Source organism: Fonsecaea multimorphosa (genome assembly GCF_000836435.1).
Source record: "Fonsecaea multimorphosa CBS 102226 unplaced genomic scaffold supercont1.12, whole genome shotgun sequence".
Lineage (NCBI taxonomy): Eukaryota > Fungi > Ascomycota > Eurotiomycetes > Chaetothyriales > Herpotrichiellaceae > Fonsecaea > Fonsecaea multimorphosa.
In genome coordinates, this window is record NW_015971646.1 from 530,283 (window position 1) to 546,992 (window position 16,710).

General features: G+C 52.4%; 8 protein-coding genes across 8 annotated transcripts; 4 read left to right on the forward strand and 4 right to left on the reverse strand.

The window, feature by feature from the left end:
* Positions 1 to 332: 332 nt before the first annotated feature.
* On the forward strand, positions 333 to 932 carry Z520_06552 (uncharacterized protein; the record flags this gene model as incomplete). Its single annotated transcript, XM_016777052.1, has 1 exon — positions 333 to 932. One exon carries the CDS (start codon positions 333 to 335, stop codon positions 930 to 932), a length of 600 nt encoding a protein of 199 aa, XP_016631897.1.
* A 233-nt stretch (positions 933 to 1,165) lies between these two features.
* Z520_06553 (uncharacterized protein) lies at positions 1,166 to 1,969 on the reverse strand (the record flags this gene model as incomplete). Its single annotated transcript, XM_016777053.1, has 1 exon — positions 1,166 to 1,969. The coding sequence occupies one exon, from the start codon at positions 1,967 to 1,969 to the stop codon at positions 1,166 to 1,168; it is 804 nt and encodes a 267-aa protein (XP_016631898.1).
* A 631-nt stretch (positions 1,970 to 2,600) lies between these two features.
* Z520_06554 (uncharacterized protein) lies at positions 2,601 to 4,112 on the forward strand (the record flags this gene model as incomplete). The annotated part of the gene is made up of 1 exon (XM_016777054.1): positions 2,601 to 4,112. The coding sequence occupies one exon, from the start codon at positions 2,601 to 2,603 to the stop codon at positions 4,110 to 4,112; it is 1,512 nt and encodes a 503-aa protein (XP_016631899.1).
* Positions 4,113 to 4,264: 152 nt separating this feature from the next.
* Z520_06555 (uncharacterized protein) lies at positions 4,265 to 5,230 on the forward strand (the record flags this gene model as incomplete). Its single annotated transcript, XM_016777055.1, has 3 exons — positions 4,265 to 4,286; positions 4,349 to 4,428; positions 4,532 to 5,230. The coding sequence occupies 3 exons, from the start codon at positions 4,265 to 4,267 to the stop codon at positions 5,228 to 5,230; spliced, it is 801 nt and encodes a 266-aa protein (XP_016631900.1).
* A 994-nt stretch (positions 5,231 to 6,224) lies between these two features.
* On the reverse strand, positions 6,225 to 7,019 carry Z520_06556 (uncharacterized protein; the record flags this gene model as incomplete). The annotated part of the gene is made up of 3 exons (XM_016777056.1): positions 6,225 to 6,277; positions 6,596 to 6,724; positions 6,956 to 7,019. 3 exons carry the CDS (start codon positions 7,017 to 7,019, stop codon positions 6,225 to 6,227), a joined length of 246 nt encoding a protein of 81 aa, XP_016631901.1.
* A 568-nt stretch (positions 7,020 to 7,587) lies between these two features.
* On the reverse strand, positions 7,588 to 9,129 carry Z520_06557 (uncharacterized protein; the record flags this gene model as incomplete). The annotated part of the gene is made up of 2 exons (XM_016777057.1): positions 7,588 to 8,938; positions 8,993 to 9,129. 2 exons carry the CDS (start codon positions 9,127 to 9,129, stop codon positions 7,588 to 7,590), a joined length of 1,488 nt encoding a protein of 495 aa, XP_016631902.1.
* Positions 9,130 to 9,827: 698 nt separating this feature from the next.
* On the forward strand, positions 9,828 to 10,491 carry Z520_06558 (proteasome subunit beta type-3; the record flags this gene model as incomplete). The annotated part of the gene is made up of 2 exons (XM_016777058.1): positions 9,828 to 10,262; positions 10,348 to 10,491. 2 exons carry the CDS (start codon positions 9,828 to 9,830, stop codon positions 10,489 to 10,491), a joined length of 579 nt encoding a protein of 192 aa, XP_016631903.1.
* A 236-nt stretch (positions 10,492 to 10,727) lies between these two features.
* Z520_06559 (uncharacterized protein) lies at positions 10,728 to 13,766 on the reverse strand (the record flags this gene model as incomplete). Its single annotated transcript, XM_016777059.1, has 5 exons — positions 10,728 to 12,597; positions 12,656 to 12,975; positions 13,028 to 13,204; positions 13,287 to 13,562; positions 13,635 to 13,766. 5 exons carry the CDS (start codon positions 13,764 to 13,766, stop codon positions 10,728 to 10,730), a joined length of 2,775 nt encoding a protein of 924 aa, XP_016631904.1.
* Between the last annotated feature and the right edge of the window lie 2,944 nt (positions 13,767 to 16,710).

Below are 16,710 nucleotides of genomic sequence, written 5' to 3' on the forward strand. Positions count from 1 at the left end.
TTGGCTTTTATCTTTTACCTCGCCGTTTAGGTATGTACCTCTGTACCGAGGTAAAGTCGAACCGCCATGAGACGAGGCTCTCAGCATCTTCTCGGCTTCACCACTCTATTTCTCTCCCTCGTCTCCTGCTGGACAGCACAACAATCTTTGCTGAACGACACAACTACCGATTCTGGATTTTGATTTCTGGACGGGGCGTCAGGGTGGAATCAATGACCAGTGCCTTACCTAAAAAAAGATGAAGCCGTGAGAGAGGGCTGAGGCTTGCCATTTTCTACTAATTACCACCACTACCACACCAACCCACATTTCCAAGCATTCAACAAGCAACCATGGGCTCTGCGGATCAAGATAAGCCCGGCTCGACTCCGGCCGCGACACTGGAGCACTTCCAGTCAATACCATGGTGCCGACCACACCTGGCAGACCCAACGTTCCGGCGCGTCAGCATGTCTCGCACCCTGACACAGCCGGGCCACGGCCACTCATTGATGGCTGAGACGTGGAACACGGACAAGACCATCACGCATCTGCTTTCGATGTACCGGCCACCTGGGCCAGAAGGGGAGAGCGCCAACGGGCAGACAACGGCGATGAGGGGTGAGGTGAAGCGCTTCTACACCTTCGGCATAGGCATGAATGCGCACCCAGCGACACTGCACGGCGGGGTCATCGCCACCGTGCTGGACAGCACCATGGGCAACGTCATCGGACAGCAACTCCGTCATGGCAGCGCGCCGACATTCACCGTGGCGCTGAACATCTCGTACAAAAAACCCGTCGCCACGCCCGGGACCGTCATGGCCAGGGCGTGGATCACCAAAGTCGACGGCGACAGGAAAATCTGGGTCCATGGCGTCGTCGAGGATGGTCGGGGAAATGTCCATGCTGAGGCGGACGGTATGTGGTTGAGGGCCAAGGCGAAGCTGTAGGGGCGGGTAGAGGCACAGACACGGACACAGGGAGAAATCAATTTATGGTCGGGGTGGATTTGTATCCGATTTCGCTCTTCTATACAATACACGGCCATCGCCAAGAGACACAACCGCACACCTTCTCTCCAGCGAGATCCTCCTAACCAACAACAGGCCCGGCCAGTCGAACTGATATATAATGCCCACAGAGTTCCCACACCACCTAGGCATGTATCTCGCTATGCGAGCTTTCAGGGCGGCAGGTGCCCCCACGCTGAGTCCAAGTCCCAGACCATATTGAACCTGGGACCACCATGGCCCTCCAGATCCGCGTCGTCGACATCCCAGGAGGCCAGGTTCTGCATGAAGTATTGAAACTGAGCCTCATCCTCGGCCATCCAGGATTTGCAGAAGGGGTTTTCAATGTTGAACTCCCACGCCGAGGGCTTGATGACCTTCCGCATCTCCTCTCCGTCTTCGAACTTGTTCTCCACGAAGCCGTCGTAGGTGCCGTTGACGATCACCGGCACGGTGGGATACTCCTTGTAATAGGGGTCGTTGATGCTCACCCACTCACCGCAGCACCTCTCAACAGAGGGGCCGTCCATCGCCTTATCCCACGGTTGGTCGCCCGTTGAACACCACGGGTTTGGCATAATGTAGGCCGGGGGTTGCAGACGGCAGTATTTCCGCCAGTGGGCGTTGGCGACAACCGCATGTCGGGGGCAAGTGTGCTCGAATTTCGGCATGCCCGCGTCGTAATACACCCAGTCCTTGGGGCATGGGAGATTGTGGCATCCTACCATGACTGGCTGCAGATTCTTTGGTTTCGGAATCCCGCCCTTTGTGCCTTCCGGGCACTCTATGGGGTCGAGCTCCGCGTCGGGGTTAGGACAGACCCATGGCAGAAGGTCGACGGTGGTATTTTGGAGATGGTCCCCGCCTCCCAGAGCGGTGTCTGTTGTGTCGGAAGGTAATATGCGGCGTGGAAGGGCGGTCACCTGGAGCATGACGGTGAATATCACGGCAGCGGCCAAGGGAATTCGGATAGCCATTGTTGATATTCTGGTGATTGTGACGAGTACTTCGATGCTAATTGATTGGGGAAATCCTTGTGATGCTGAGGGATGCTCGCAAGAATAGAGTAGCGAACAAGATATGGTGGGCGGTCACTTAGAACGAGAACGAGAACGACATATATAAAGACTGGCACAACCTTGAGGTCCTCCATGTCCCCATCTAACTCACCTTCAGCTTCAACCTTAGAAGGCCATCTGACTCACTCTTGTCCGAGAATCTAAGGTTGCTGAATCGAGGACCGCTGGCTGGAAGGCCTTCATTCTTCTCTTCAACTGCGACAAAGCAAATCCCGAAGTCTTGAATGGCGCATACTCCAGAGAAATCGTTGGACTCCCAGGTCCTCAGCGAACTAGATGCTAGAACCAGCATTTCGAAAAATGTAAAAACTCATGGTTAGAAACCAGGTTCCAGTGGTTGATCTGAAAGTGCGTTTCGCGGGGAAAGGCACCGTAGCAAGGTCCGGCGGAGCATTTGGCACAGTCGCGAACTTGTTAATTGCGACGCGCTTTTACGCGTTTCTCATGTAGCAATGGCCATATTATCAAGGCACACTCAATACATGCAACTGAGGCCATTGTGACACGATTTCTCAAAGACTCATTCAAAATGGCTCCTCTCAAGAGTCTGCTTCGACCCTGGCAAAAGGACGACAAATATGACGAGAGACGGAGAGCCCCATCCTCCTACAATCCCCTCTATTCCTTCCGACTATCTCGAGGAGACACCAAGCAATACCACCAGCAATTTGGCGACATGTACTTTCTGCGCCTGGCCAAGCTGAAGCCTGTGGTGGAGAAGATCGCTGAAGGAGACTGGGCCGACTTTGAGATCGCGGGCGAGAAAGCACAGAGAGTGGACAGAGTGCTGGACGTCCGTCAAGGCCAATTGTGCTGGGTGGTCGGGACAATCTACATCGACATGCCTCTGAAACCAAATATTCTCGAGGATATCTCAAAAGAGCACTGGGTCGCAGGCGCGCCCCCACGAAAGTCGTACTTTACGGCGGAAGGAGAAACGCAGGTCATGCTGGAGGATGAATCTGGTCGGCTTCGGCTCGCGGGGGCAACGCTGAAAAGCAACCTGCTGGTCACCGGCGTCATTGTCGCTGTGCTGGGCACCGAAACCGCAAATGGAGACTTTGATGTGCTGGATCTACACATCCCCGACCTACCACGACAGCCGAGGAGGTGGGAACGGGAGGATGAGGACGACACAAAAATGGAGGTCGATCACCAGCGAAAGAAGATCGCTCTTATTAGCGGGCTTGACTTCTCAGAGACCGAGGCTGACACATTGAATATCTCACTTCTCTCTGAGTTCTTGCTCGCAGAAGCCTTGGACGAAGACGATCGGGAAGCGGCCAGCAAGATCTCTCGCCTCATAATCGCGGGCAATTCTATCGCCTCCGATCTACTGCCAGGGCATCAAACGTCGATCGAAGACGGCAAGAAACCTGGCAATCGCAAATACGGCTACGACGCGGCTGTGTACAATCCGACGCCAACGGCACATCTCGACCAGTTCCTCGCCGAACTCCTCCCCAGCATACCAATCACAATAATGGCAGGCGAGCAAGACCCTGCAAATGCAAGCTTACCACAACAACCTATCCATCCAGCCATGCTGCCGCACTCTCGCGCTTACGCTACTGGTAACCTCGCTGATCCAGAAGAAGAGGAGCCAGGATGGCTCGATAGTGTGACGAACCCTTGGGATGGTGACGTGGACGGATGGCGATTCATGGGCAACAGCGGTCAACCTGTGGACGACATCCTCAAATACATCGACTTTGGAGGCCCGGACGGAAAAGGCGCAGACGGGAGATTGGAAGTCATGGCTAGCATGTTGCGTTGGCGATGTGGTGCCCCAACCGCTCCAGATACACTATGGTGCTATCCGTTCCAGGATCGCGATCAATTCGTCATTGAAGAGTGTCCGCATGTCTTCTTTGTGGGGAACCAGCCGAGATTTGACACCACGGTGATCGATGGTCCTGATGGACAGCAAGTCCGACTGATTGCGGTTCCGCGGTTTCACGAGACTGGCGAGCTTGTCTTGGTCGATGCAGAGACGTTGGAAGTTGAGGTGGTTAGGTTTGAGATTCATGACCCGGCTTAGTCGAATACGATGGATGGCGAGGCTGTACCGAGTACGGCCCCGGAAACTTTTCCGCCTCAAAATCGCAAAATTTCCAAGTTACCAAAACAAATGATCTGTACAGCACTGAATGATACTCGCGACCATGACGCCATGATGGATAGATCTAGACCATGCGGATCAACGAACACACCTGTAAGTAGCACCACTTTGTATCGGTAGCCTTTCAAAGTCCTAACCATTCCGTCTCAAACTAGGCGTCTCCACGACGAAAGTGGTCTTGGTACCCTATTCAGCCCACCATGTGCCCAAATACCATGGATGGATGAAAGATCCTGTACGTGTCAATAATGATTTCAGGACTCGACTCGTGGGATCATACCGTCACTTCGCACCGTCGTTGATATCCTTTCTCACTTTTTCTTGCCGTCGAAAAACAGGAAATCCAAGAAGCGACAGCCTCTGAACCCCTGAGGTTGGAAGAAGAATATGCCATGCAACGCAGCTGGCGCGAGGACGCGGATAAGTTGACGTTCATCATCTGTCGACCGCATCGCCATGACGGCGTTGGCTACCGCGAGGAAAAGCCACAGGCGCCAGGAGGAGAAGAGGAAGGGGGAAAACGATTTGATCCTCACCGTGAAATTGACGCAATGATCGGGGACGTAAACCTCTTCATCTCAACCATCGAAGACGAAGACGATTCCTCGCATGGCGAGATCCTCGTGGTGGGAGAACTCGAACTCATGATCGCAGAAACCGCCCAGCAACGCAGGGGCTTTGGCAAAGCCGCACTCGTCGCATTTCTGAAGTACATTGTGCACCACGAGTCCGAGATCCTGGCGGAGTTTCGGCAGCGGGAACGTGTTGCTCCTGCCGCCTCCTCCGCGGTTCCTCAACAGCAGCGCCATTTCAACGACCTACGCGTAAAGATCGGCGGTACGAATTCACGCAGCATGGCGCTTTTTGAGAGCCTGGCTTTCCGCAAGACGAGCGAATCACCAAACTACTTTGGGGAATACGAACTGCGGCTGTCCCGTGTGGGGTTGGGAGACTTGATCGCGCAACACGTCGAGGCTGACGCCGGGGCCGCGCGCAAGGGGTTGCTTGAGGGTTATTTCGAGGGGAGGTATTCGTAGTCGTGTCAATAAATGGCAGGGAAAGAATATGTGCGATGGGATTGATTGACTAATACTACCTACCTCGAGACAAGGAAGAGAGATCTGCTTCATGAAAGAGAGGGAATAAAGCACAAGGAATACCGAATAACGCCTAGAGAATAGAGCATAGAGCACGGGAGCACGGGAGCATCACATAGACGAAATACGTCCCTGTACCCTTTCCTTCCCATGAGAGCCGTGACGGAAAACCAGCGTTACCTGCATATTTGGGCGCAGTATCGGTACCTAGGTAGGTAGCTGCTTGTAGACCGATAATTACCTAGTACCTAAGGTAGATTATGTACAGAGAGACAAGCCCGCAGTATTGGACCTTGTACATATGCCATTTCCTTGTCCTAGTTTCGAGACTTTTTGGTAACCGTTTGACGGCAAACCCTGGATGGATGGGATTCGCACAAGTGGGGTTTTCTAACATGCTCTATATCTGCCACAGACTACCTGGGTATCTAGGTACGGATCTAGGTCATCGATACCTTTCCGGACCATGGCCAACCATTTCAGACTCGCACTGATCCTGATCCTGATCCTTTGAATATCCGACCGACAATCAGACAAACAACGATTGCCCGTACGTCTTTTTCCCCGTCATGAGCTGTGTGCAGTTTCAAGTTCAAGTTGAGTTCATCGGATCCTTTTTTTTTCTTTCGTCACATCTCATCTCATTGCCAATGTCCGGCCCCCCAGCCCAGTCCGACCACAGCATAGTTCTCCTCTTTTTCAGTCTCTAGATACTCCCAAATCCACACACACACCACTCAGGACAGGCCATTTGATTTTCTTTTTTCTTTTTTCTTGTTGGAGTTGCGTGCCCCACAAAGATCGGTCGACAGGAAAACGAAACAAGCGAACATAATTCTTGAACTGCTGGAAATTCCTGGCCGTAGTCCGCCGTCAATGTCCCTCCTCCACTTCCGGGCCCCCCCACCTGGTCGTAACGAGAGGGAGAGACTTTTTAGTTCTTCTTAGGTTTCTTGTTCTTCTTGCTGATTTCGGAAAAGGGCATTGCTGTTGGAGGGGAGAGACAAAAGAGTTAGCATAAGGTTCAATGCCAAAGGATCCAAAAAATGATCTATCTGGGCTGGGGCGGGTTGCGGAGAAGGATCATGTGTGCCACAGGCAGGGCTTCCAGTTTCGAGCCTTTCAATCCCGCCGATTCGAGGGTTTTTTCCTCCCTCGCTCATTTCTGCTGCCTCTTCTCTTTCCGATTGCCTTCCCTTCTATCTCCAATCCACGCCAGTTCCAAACCCCCTCCCCCGGAGTTGCCCAGAAAAAAAAACAAACGCCATCCGACAGAGCTCTCAAAATATGGGGGCCAAAACTTACTAGGTGGCAGACTCTGCTTGATCTTGTCGGCCTTGTCCGAGTCCTTGAGGATCAGGGTGTACAGGTACCGCTTGCACCGGATCTTCATCTTGATGTCCTTGCTCTTGTGGGATTTCTTGAGGCGGGCGCCTGTATACACACCGTAAGAATTCATTAGTATTATGTCTCCATTGCGTAGTCAATGAAATGCTGTTTTGTGAAATGTGTGTTCTTTTTTTGGGGTTTTACGTAGTCCACTGCTGCAAGCAGAGCGACCACCGGAGGAGGATGGAATAGTGCCCCTCTGACAGAGCGCAACGCAGGATGGATGTTCGCAATTGTGAGGCTTTCGGGGAGTTGGTTCAGGGCTTCCGCACGCACCTTTGGCATCCTTTCTACGGGCAATCTCGAGGAACTGCTTGATGTCGGTGACTTCGGAAGGCATTTTGAAGGATCCTCAAACTGTGGTCGGCGAGGTAAAAATTGTGAAAGGTCGTCGTCGTCGTCGAAGAAACTTGAGCGTTTGTCCGTGAGATGGTTCCCAATCGCAGTTTCACGCTGCTGCGGGCAGCGGCGTTCAAAGAATTGAAAATACGATTGTGGGCGGGGGATCCTCGGCGGCTGGACTAGCGCCGGTGTTTGTGCGGAGATAAAGCCCCGTGCATGACGAGGCTGAGGACCACATGCCACTCGCCGTGAGGCCGAAGGGCTTCCAAGATTCTCACATCTTGCAGCAATGTTGTGATGAGGAATATCTGTCCACTCTGCATTTATCTATCAATCTTACCAGCCGTAACAGCTAGCAAAGGTCGATATGACAGAGCGCTCAGACAAATTGTGCGTTCTAAAGTCTGCAATAAAGTCTGCAACTCATTGGGTATCTCTGTCTAGTCTTTGTCTTGCAAGTCGCTCTCATGAGGTATTCTGTGTTGATAGCTGTCTCGGGAAGTGCATACCTAGGAAGCCCTTCCACCACCTCCGACACATCTGCTCTGACAGCGTGCACTATGCTGCTATTTCTTGCTCAAGCCCTTCAACCATTTCGGCAACTTCTTCTTACCCTCGCCGCTCCCTTCACTTGTCTCCTTCGTCTCCACATTGACTTTGATGCCAGGCTCATCATCACCCTCGACACCCACAGTCGGCAAATCCTGCACTTTCACTTCTTGAGCCTGCTCCCTCAGCTCCACCTTCAGAACCGACTTTACGCTTCTCGCTTGAATGCTCGTTTTGTGATCATCCCACTGAAACGTGACTAGAACTCGCCCTTTGAGTTGAAGGTCTTTGATTAGTTTCTTCCCGCTGTCGTCTGGAATGGCTTCATTCTTTCCCCTGATACCGGGATTTCGAAGCATGAAAGTCTCTGATCGGTATTGCTCTTCTAGACACTCTCGTACAAAATTGTATAGATCTGCTGCCGTATCGGCCGCCACGAATCTGGCACTAACCGCGCTCTGGTCGGGAAATCGAACCTTTATCTCGACTTCCTTGACTGCAGCCCATTTGGCGGCTTCTTCTTCGGCTTGGGCTGCAAGCTCGGCTTCTGTCGGTAATCGGACGTTTCTTGAATTCTGCTGTAACAGTTTTTGGTGGACCTGGGCGTGTTCAACTGTTGGCGTATAGTCCGCTTCATTGTGAGACATGAGGGCGGCGGACGGGGTAGATGAGCTTGGTGGCCGGAACACCGAGACCGGACGACTTGTTGATGACGTTGTAGTTTCAGGCTGTGAGGGTAATGATGCAGATGTTTCTTCTTGAGGTTGTGAAGTTCTCTCATCTTTCCATTCTGGCTGTGTCTCGGCTGCAGCCGGTGGCTCTGCCGTGGACGGAGTCTCTCGCTGGCGCGGCGGTTGCACAGCTGGTCCCTCGACCGAATCGAAATAACTCTGTATTTGAGACATGGCCTCTTCTAACGGAGTTTCAGTAGGCCGGAAACTCAACCTCAACAGAGCTGTGCCGCTGTTGAGACCCAGTTGTGCCAGGGATTTTTGTAAGTCTGTAAACGACGCCAGTTCCCTGTTCATCACCTGTATCACCGGCTGTTCGTAATACAGTCTGCCCGCACCGGCACTGCCCTGACTCACGGATGGCACCCCTCTGGCAGTGAAGTTCCGAGTACCAGTGGCACCTCCCCCGGCGACGCCGGCCTCGAACTTCCTGAGCACAAGCCATAAGGTCGTTGAACTGGGAAACTTGTCTGTAAGTCTAGCATTGGGGACACCTCTTGCTTCTGATTCCGGCAGTTGGAGGGCTATTGAGACGACGCCGGCGGATTTGGAGAGTTGGACCAGTTCTAGTTTTGCACCTGATGACAGACCTGAGAGGCGAATCGATCTGGAGAGGTCGACAGGTTTGTTATTGTGTCTGCAGAGAAACCGTCAGTGAACGGTTGTGCATGGCGTAACGGAAGGGACATACTTCAGTCCATATTGCGCAGCGTTGACCCCCAACTTCGTGCAGGCCTCTTCCAAAACTTCACTCAGGTTCTTGCCGGGAGTAGTCTTGACCGTGGCCCTTCGAGCCGTCGAGTCGATCACCACTACGTGAGAAGCCATGGTCGATCGTCAGGCACGGCCTGGTGGGGTTGGGGAGGGGATGTCACTTATGTTCAGTGGGAGGTGGACGGTCTGGACGGCGTCTGTGATGGTAGGGCGTTTGAAATTGAACAGTGTGTCCAGTAGAAGTGTCTAGAAATGTTGTAATGGCCCGGAATGGTCGTAGGCGTGATATTCATGTTCTGGAATGGGTTGGATGCTGCCACGGGCTTTAGTAACGATTCCGCGGCGGCGAAAGACAAGCGCAGGCAAGCAGCGTCGGCGTCACCAGGCGTCACGGCGGAGGAATTAGCTAGGGCGGCCGCCTATTGGCCCCTGGAGCTTTTAGTGGCAGCTTCTCCAGTTTGAGCCTCTTTAGCCTCAGTCGAGCTTCAGCCTTGCGCCTGCGGAAACGCGTTTGCATTTTGTGCCTGCGCATCCCTCCCCGACTTTCGAGATCAATATCCCAAGTCCTGTCAATCAACCGCCATTCAACCTAACACTTTATTGATTGAACCTCCTAATTTCCCTTCTTGTACTTTGATCAATTTTCCGCCTCAAAAAGATGGTAAGCAGTGTGCATCATCGCAATACAACTGCAATTCAATGCTAACCAATCTCTTGCAGAGCTCTCCGTTCGACATCAGTACTCTCCCCCCTCTGCTTCCCCGATCTTACAGCCTCTAACATATCATTCAGATGGCGGCGCGTGCGTTGCAATGGTCGGCAAGGACTGTGTGGCTATAGCTTGCGACTTGCGACTGGGCATGCAGGCGTTGACGGTGTCCAACAACTTCCCCAAGATCTTCAACTATGCCCCCAGCGTCTTCCTCGGATTGACGGGTCTGGCGACCGACGTACAGACAGTCAGCGACACCTTCCGGTATAAGGTCAACATGTATCGACTACGCGAAGAACGAAACATTTCCCCTCAGACACTGGCCAACCTGGTCAGCAGTTCACTGTATGAGAGGCGGTTTGGACCTTGGTTTGTGAGCCCAGTGTTGGCAGGGATAAATCACACGACCGGCAAACCGTTCATCTGCGGGTTCGACAGTATTGGGTGTATTGATTTTGCAAAGGATTTTATCGTGGCGGGCACCGCGAGCGACCAGCTGTTCGGAACGTGTGAAGGACTATGGGAGCCGGATCTGGTGAGATACATCCCGCCCATGCCACGGCACACCCTATAATTCTTCGCTGTTTCCCAGATCTCAAATCTAACCATGCTCGATACAGGCACCCGAGGACCTATTTGAAACGATTTCCCAGGCCCTGCTAAACGCTGTGGATCGGGATGCCCTGTCGGGCTGGGGTGCACACGTCTACATCATCGAGAAGGACAAGGTGACCAAGAGACTCCTCAAGGGGCGGCAAGACTAGAGTAGATTACCGGATTCTCGAGTCTGTGTGGTATGAGAATATGCATACTGGCAGATGGTGGATGGCTGGTCAAGGCATGGCATGTAGAAAACGGCAAGCGGCAAATGGCGTTCCTCTGGCTCTTCCTGTATGGAATACTCTGGGGCGTTGCGATCTCTCTATCTCTCTGTCTCTTCCTGTTTCATTTCTTTCCTCTCTCCCTCATGTTTATGCCACTCATCATTGAATTATCGGACTTACTTCCCGATCCGAATCTTGCCCTTCCCACCCAAAACACCATCGAGGGCATCATTCCAACTGTCCTTGATCGCTCCACAGATGGTCTCCATGGTGACTTCGTCACAGAGACTTTCGAGCAGATTCTCCCACTTCTCACCAACGGGGAGGGGTGCGTCATCACTCCCCTGAGCGCCGCTGTCGCTGCCGCGTCGCGCCATGCCCAGGTCAACCAGCTTCCCCAGCACGCCGGGCTCGTTGATGGCCTCTCTCAGATCCCTGGCGTCCGCAAGGATCTTGGCCTCGAGGTCCGTCACGAGAGACTGTATCTCCGAGATCATCTCCTTAGAAACCGAGCTTGAAGCGGCCTTTGAGGACTTTGCCGGCTTCTGCGCCTTCTTAGACACGAGGGAAGTGAGGTTGGCAATGACCTGCAACGTCTCGAGTTGGGTGAAGCTCCCGTGCAGGTCTGTCCATGTTGGCACGCGGATTCCTCCGACGCTCGATCCAGCGGGACCGTCCCGGCGGCTGGCGAGGGCGGAAGAAAGCCAGGTTTTCAGATCCGAGAGGAGATCTGGAAGAGTCTTTGTAGAAGCCGTGCTGACGCTTCCTTCTTTGAACAGCGTTATTGCCTGGGCGAGAATCTTGTGGCATTCTAGATTGTTTAGTTCAATTTTTGTCATTTCCACTGACAAATCGTCTGTAGCGGGCCAGGATAATATACACTGTTGCGCCGCTTTCAAATTCTCGTACGCCGTGGCTGCCAGGGAAGACTGCGACACCGTTTCCGCCTTGAGGTAGGTGGCTATGGTATCAAACAGCGCCATGGAGTGAATCCATCTTTCTTTCGGGAGAGGTCCGCATCCAAAGCTGGCTAGCAATTGACCATCGTCTTCGCGATAGCTCGGCATATAGCCAAAGTCCCGCTTGTCAACGAGCGGTTTCGAAGGGTCTGTCAGAGGCAAGACCGTGTGGTCATCAGGCTCTCCTCGCCACCGTCGGATTTTCCGTTCTTCAATGGCATAAATTTGCTTGTTCATGCTCCTCTCAATCTCGGACCGCATCTTGACGCTGTTGTAGATGTTTGAGTAGCTGTTGAATCTCAACCCTTCGCGAATCCCTCGCACCAAAGCATTATCCGCATTCTCAAGAACTGTCAATCCCGTTTCAAGGGCCAAAAGAGGTTCGAGATTCTGCTGCATCTCCACGCCAGAGGCCGCTGGGTGCAATGACGATATTCTCGTGAGGATCAAATGTCCCACTGTTTCCCACTGGAGATTCTTGACGCTGAGTCTCACAAAGCTCTCCATCCCCAAAGAGAGCAGTCCGAGATGAGACTGGAGCTGAACAAGCAGGATTGTCAGGATATAATAATCTTCGAATTTTGAGCGGGCGATCTGGAGAAGTATGACAGCAAAGAAGACCGTTGAAGGCGAGCTTTTGCTACGAGCAAGTCGGAGGATTGCTAGAACTGCGAGGAGGGCTGCCTCTGGACACGGGGGGCTTTCGGACAGGGATGACTGATATAAATGCAATGCTCGGAGTGCGAAATCGAGAAGATGGTCTTCCGAAGCGTCAGGTGGAAGTGTGCTGTACGCAAGCTTGAGGTCGAATAGTCGTGCTAGACTCCCTTCGTGGCCAGAGACTATTTGCTGAAACTGGTCGAAATGAGGCTTGTCAAGCCGTCGAAGAGGCCCCTTTAGATCATCGAAGCAAAACCCTTTGGAGCAAAACGCTTCAAAATACTCCTTGCAAGTTTGCAGTAGACCATCCTGCTCGGCTCCATCGTCCTGGCTTTGCTGAAGATTCAGCTTTGCGAGGTAAGCAGCACGGATAATTGGCCTGACGGTACAAACGGATTCAAGAAGCTCTTTGGATTTTGTTTCTAGCCTGTATCAAAATACGGTCAGCTGTAGTCGTCCATGTGCAGTTCATCTGGCTGACTTACCCATCAGCTCCCGACAATTTCGAGCGTGATGTGAGCCACAGGTTCCATATCCGATCATCTGCCTGGTGCTCGGGATGGGACAGCAGATCGTGGCACACGTTGAAAGCCTCGTCCCACTGGCCTGAAGCCTCCAAAGACTCGAGCAGCAGAGACAGGACCAATTGAGGGTCCTTTTTACCAACTCGAGATTCCATGTTCAGCGACTGTCCCTGCAAAAGCTTGACTGTCTCTCCCACGCGGCCCGTGGAGTTGAAGACCTGTGCCAATAACGCAATCTCCTCGGGTTCCGAGATTGCCTTTCCGGAAGCTGATGCTGGCTCCTGCTGGTACTCAGTCTATCAACACTTGGAAAGGAACTGTCCACAGACTCACCTCATTCTTGGGTATTGCCTCGGCGGCCTTGGATATCATGCGATACGCAAGGGTCCCAAACAAGGTGCGGTCCTTGTCCGGGAGGTCTTGTTGCATGTGTATCAGATGGCACATGAGGATGTTCCAAAACTCGTAGTCTCTTTCCTTGGAGAAGGAATTTCGCAGACCCATGGTGGCCTGTCGGATGGCCCCATGTCAGCCATTCCCTTCTTGTTGTGGGTGATCTTGTAGATTTCTGGTTGTTTCATGGTCTTCACACCTTTTGAGCACTCTTCCAATTATTGTCCGCAACCGCTTGATTGAGCCACCTCATGTACAAGTCCTTGTCATCCCTTTTGGCACTAAGTGCTCTCTCCCACAGCTTGGGGCTCTCTTCGTCGTGTATCTCCAGACTTCTGAGTGCATGTTGGAGTTGGTAGATGGCTTCTGGTTCGGTAATAGGTGGGTTACGCTTGCAGAGGTCAAAAACCTCCTCTTGCCCTCGGTCATGTTGAGTTTTGTCGGGTTGATTGACAAGTACAAAAGCTTTCAAGGCCTGTCATGTCGCGGGTTTTTAGATCGAGGACCTTGCAGGGCTGCCAAAAGCGAGGACGGGGAAAGTCCTTACCAGAAACCTGTCCGACCGTTCACCCTTCTTGAACCATTTGTCGCAGAGTTGCAGTGCCTGCTTCCAATTCGCGCTCGCAACGGCGTCTTGAATCGGCCGTATCCTTCGCTCGCTGACACTCGGATCGGACATAATTCGTCGTGAAATGACTATGGGGCCATGCCCTCGAGCAAAGAATTTAGGCAGCGCGTGAAAAGTCCCGATGCGGGGAAATGTTGTGTGGACAAGGCTGAAATGTAATTGTAGCGGAACCAGCTGGATTTATTGAAATTTGAAGAGCTACGGAGCTTCAGGTATTGCTCGCTCTGCGCCGTCTCTGAACCTACTAGGTAGTATATATGCGAGTGGACAGTAGATACATCTCTCAGCCGCTTATACCTATTCTTACAATGCCTTCCGTCGGCCACTGGTCAGCGCTCATACCGGGTTGAGCTAGTCCTTCTTTTTTTGGTCCTGATGTATATATAATACTCCCACGCTATGCTTTTGACAGAGGGTATCGATTCTGTTTTTGTACATTGTACATTCCTCCCATTTCCCTTCCCAAGAGTACCCAAAGACACCAAGGAATGCATGTTCCGGTGCTCAGCCAAACCACGACCCTGACTCAGCTCTCCGTTTCGCAGTCTGATCGTTTTCTAGTCAGCGTGTTTGCATGGATGCGGTGGGATCGGGGTGGTCATTACCCATTCTTTCTTGCAGTCGCGGTAAGCTCTGTACGTGTAACCCTTGTTGTCAGCATAATTCTGTACCACTGTTGTTCGCAAACGACGCAGCTGGGACGAGTCCAATCTGTTTATCGTCTCTTTCTTTCCATACATTGCCCGCCCTCACCCCTGTCGAGAAGGGAACAATACGCACTTGAAGTAATCCTGACACATGTCCCTATCTCCCTTATTCCTGTGCATGCATTTTATGCTCTTGTTCGCAAATTCCTGGCAGGGATCGTAGTACTCGGAGCTTCGTTTCCTGTACACACATACACACTTGTTAGTGTCGTTTTCGCACGTCTTTTGTGTGCAGCATCGCGTACGCTTGAAAGTTCGCTCTTGATTTCTCCCACGCATCAGATTGTTGTGAATCTGAAGAAGAAGCAGCCTGCTGGTCGGATTGCACCGAAGTAGCCATATCGGTGTGCTTGGATTGGACGGAGTGGTGGTTGCTGTTGTTGGGATTAGCCGTGGGTGCAGGTTGCTTGATGCAAAGCGGCGATCAACTGATGCTGCAGCTTGCAAGCCGCAAGCCTGCGATGACCTTTACCTAGTGAGGCACAGGCGACACTAACCCTCTTTCGCTTACCAGGGAAGCTCCTGCCGGGGCTGCGTTATCGATAAGCCGCGCCTACAAACTTTATTTTCTACCCCTCCATTGCTCCATTGCTCCATCCCTCCATCCCTCGTGCCTCCCAACACCCTCCCGGCCCAGCTACTGCCTGCGATATACAAAGTTGCGCTCCCTTATTCCCTCAGCCTCAGCGAGACCCTTCCCAGTTTTTATATCTTTCTGGTGCCAATGTCCCCATACCCCATATTCAATAGTTGAATCTATCTCTGGGTCGTGGATAACAGGGGTGTGAACTCGCCTCGCAGTCCATCTCATGTTGACCATCGCCCATGACCAAATGTGCCTGGGCCCGAGCCAGCGACCCAGTTCCCTGGTCGAACAGTTCCGGGTCTAAAGGGTGACATTTTGACTGAATGCTCTGGACGACTCCTTTACATCCATCCAATTTCATCATCTTCGACGATGCCGTGCAAAGAATCAAGGACATTACATTTTGACGTCGATCCCTTTAACCAAACGATATCAACGTGCAACCAACACCGCTTTACCTCAATTCCTCGTGATGTTCCGGATCCCCCGTAATCTAGAATCCATCACAGATGATCAACATGGATGCTTTCAAGGTCTTGACAAGGGTAGCTCTTCAGAAGTGGACACTTATTGCCGGCCAAACAGATCCTCTTAGGACAGCTCCATGGCCATTCCGGCACGATGCCATTTCTGGTCAACAGATCCATTCACCCTCTTACGGCGGGTATTGTCCACAACTGCCTACCTGGCAATCGAGTAAGCGATGATGCATTTGTTGGACCCTGCCTGCGTGTACCGTTGGCGGCGCGGCATGAATAATGAGAACCATTTTAAGGAGGTTCACGAGGCACACCGACATGACAACAGCGTTGGCCTCACCACACAGTATTTGCGGTTATGGTCCCATAAATCGACACCTATCCGCCATCTTCTTCACCTTGATGGTCCCCGGAAACACGTAGCAGCAAAGGTGATGTAAAACATGTCATAGGCACGAAATTGTTCACACCGTCTCCAGGACCCGTTGGGCGGAGGAACATCCGCAGTCGCCTCGGTGTGGCCGGAGGGACAAATCAACAGCGGTACGTCCGTCCACACATGTGAAAAGTTGACAGGATTCACGACCTCCGCACTGTGATTTTAATCCAAACAGAGCAACAATTTCCATCCATGAATAAAAGAGGTGTTGTCTTGTGGTGATGGCGTCCTGATTTGGTCTCCACAAGCAGGTCTCGCGGACATCCCCCAGCTTTTCGCCCAAACGATGCCTTCAATCGAACCGCCTGGCTGATGCAAGCCATTCGACGGTCTACACAATGTTGAGCAAGTCCAAGCAAGGTCAAGCCTTCCCGATAGGCAGATAGATGATAAGACGGCCAACTTATCAGCCGGCCAACCTTGTGAGCGAATTGTGACGCCGTGCATGGACAGTTGTTGACCTGCGGTTGGATGTCTTCCACGTCGCTTTCCCCTCGATCCAGAAAACCGCGTCTTCTCACCATCAATCCCCCCTATCTGGCCAGTGGAGTATTTCATTGTCATTGTCTCGTACCTGCTTCCAGGTTCTGAATCCAGGACTCCGAGCTAGTCGATCGACTGCCTGCGTGGAAGGATTTTCCTTCGTTTCAACCCTCATCCGGAGTGCCTTTGGCAGAGTAGCATTCTGACGTTTGGAGCGGTCTCCTCGAAAGCTCGCCTGGAAGTCCCCTCCCATAGACCTTACCTAGGAAGGTTGACGTTTGCTGGAGTACTGATTTAAAAG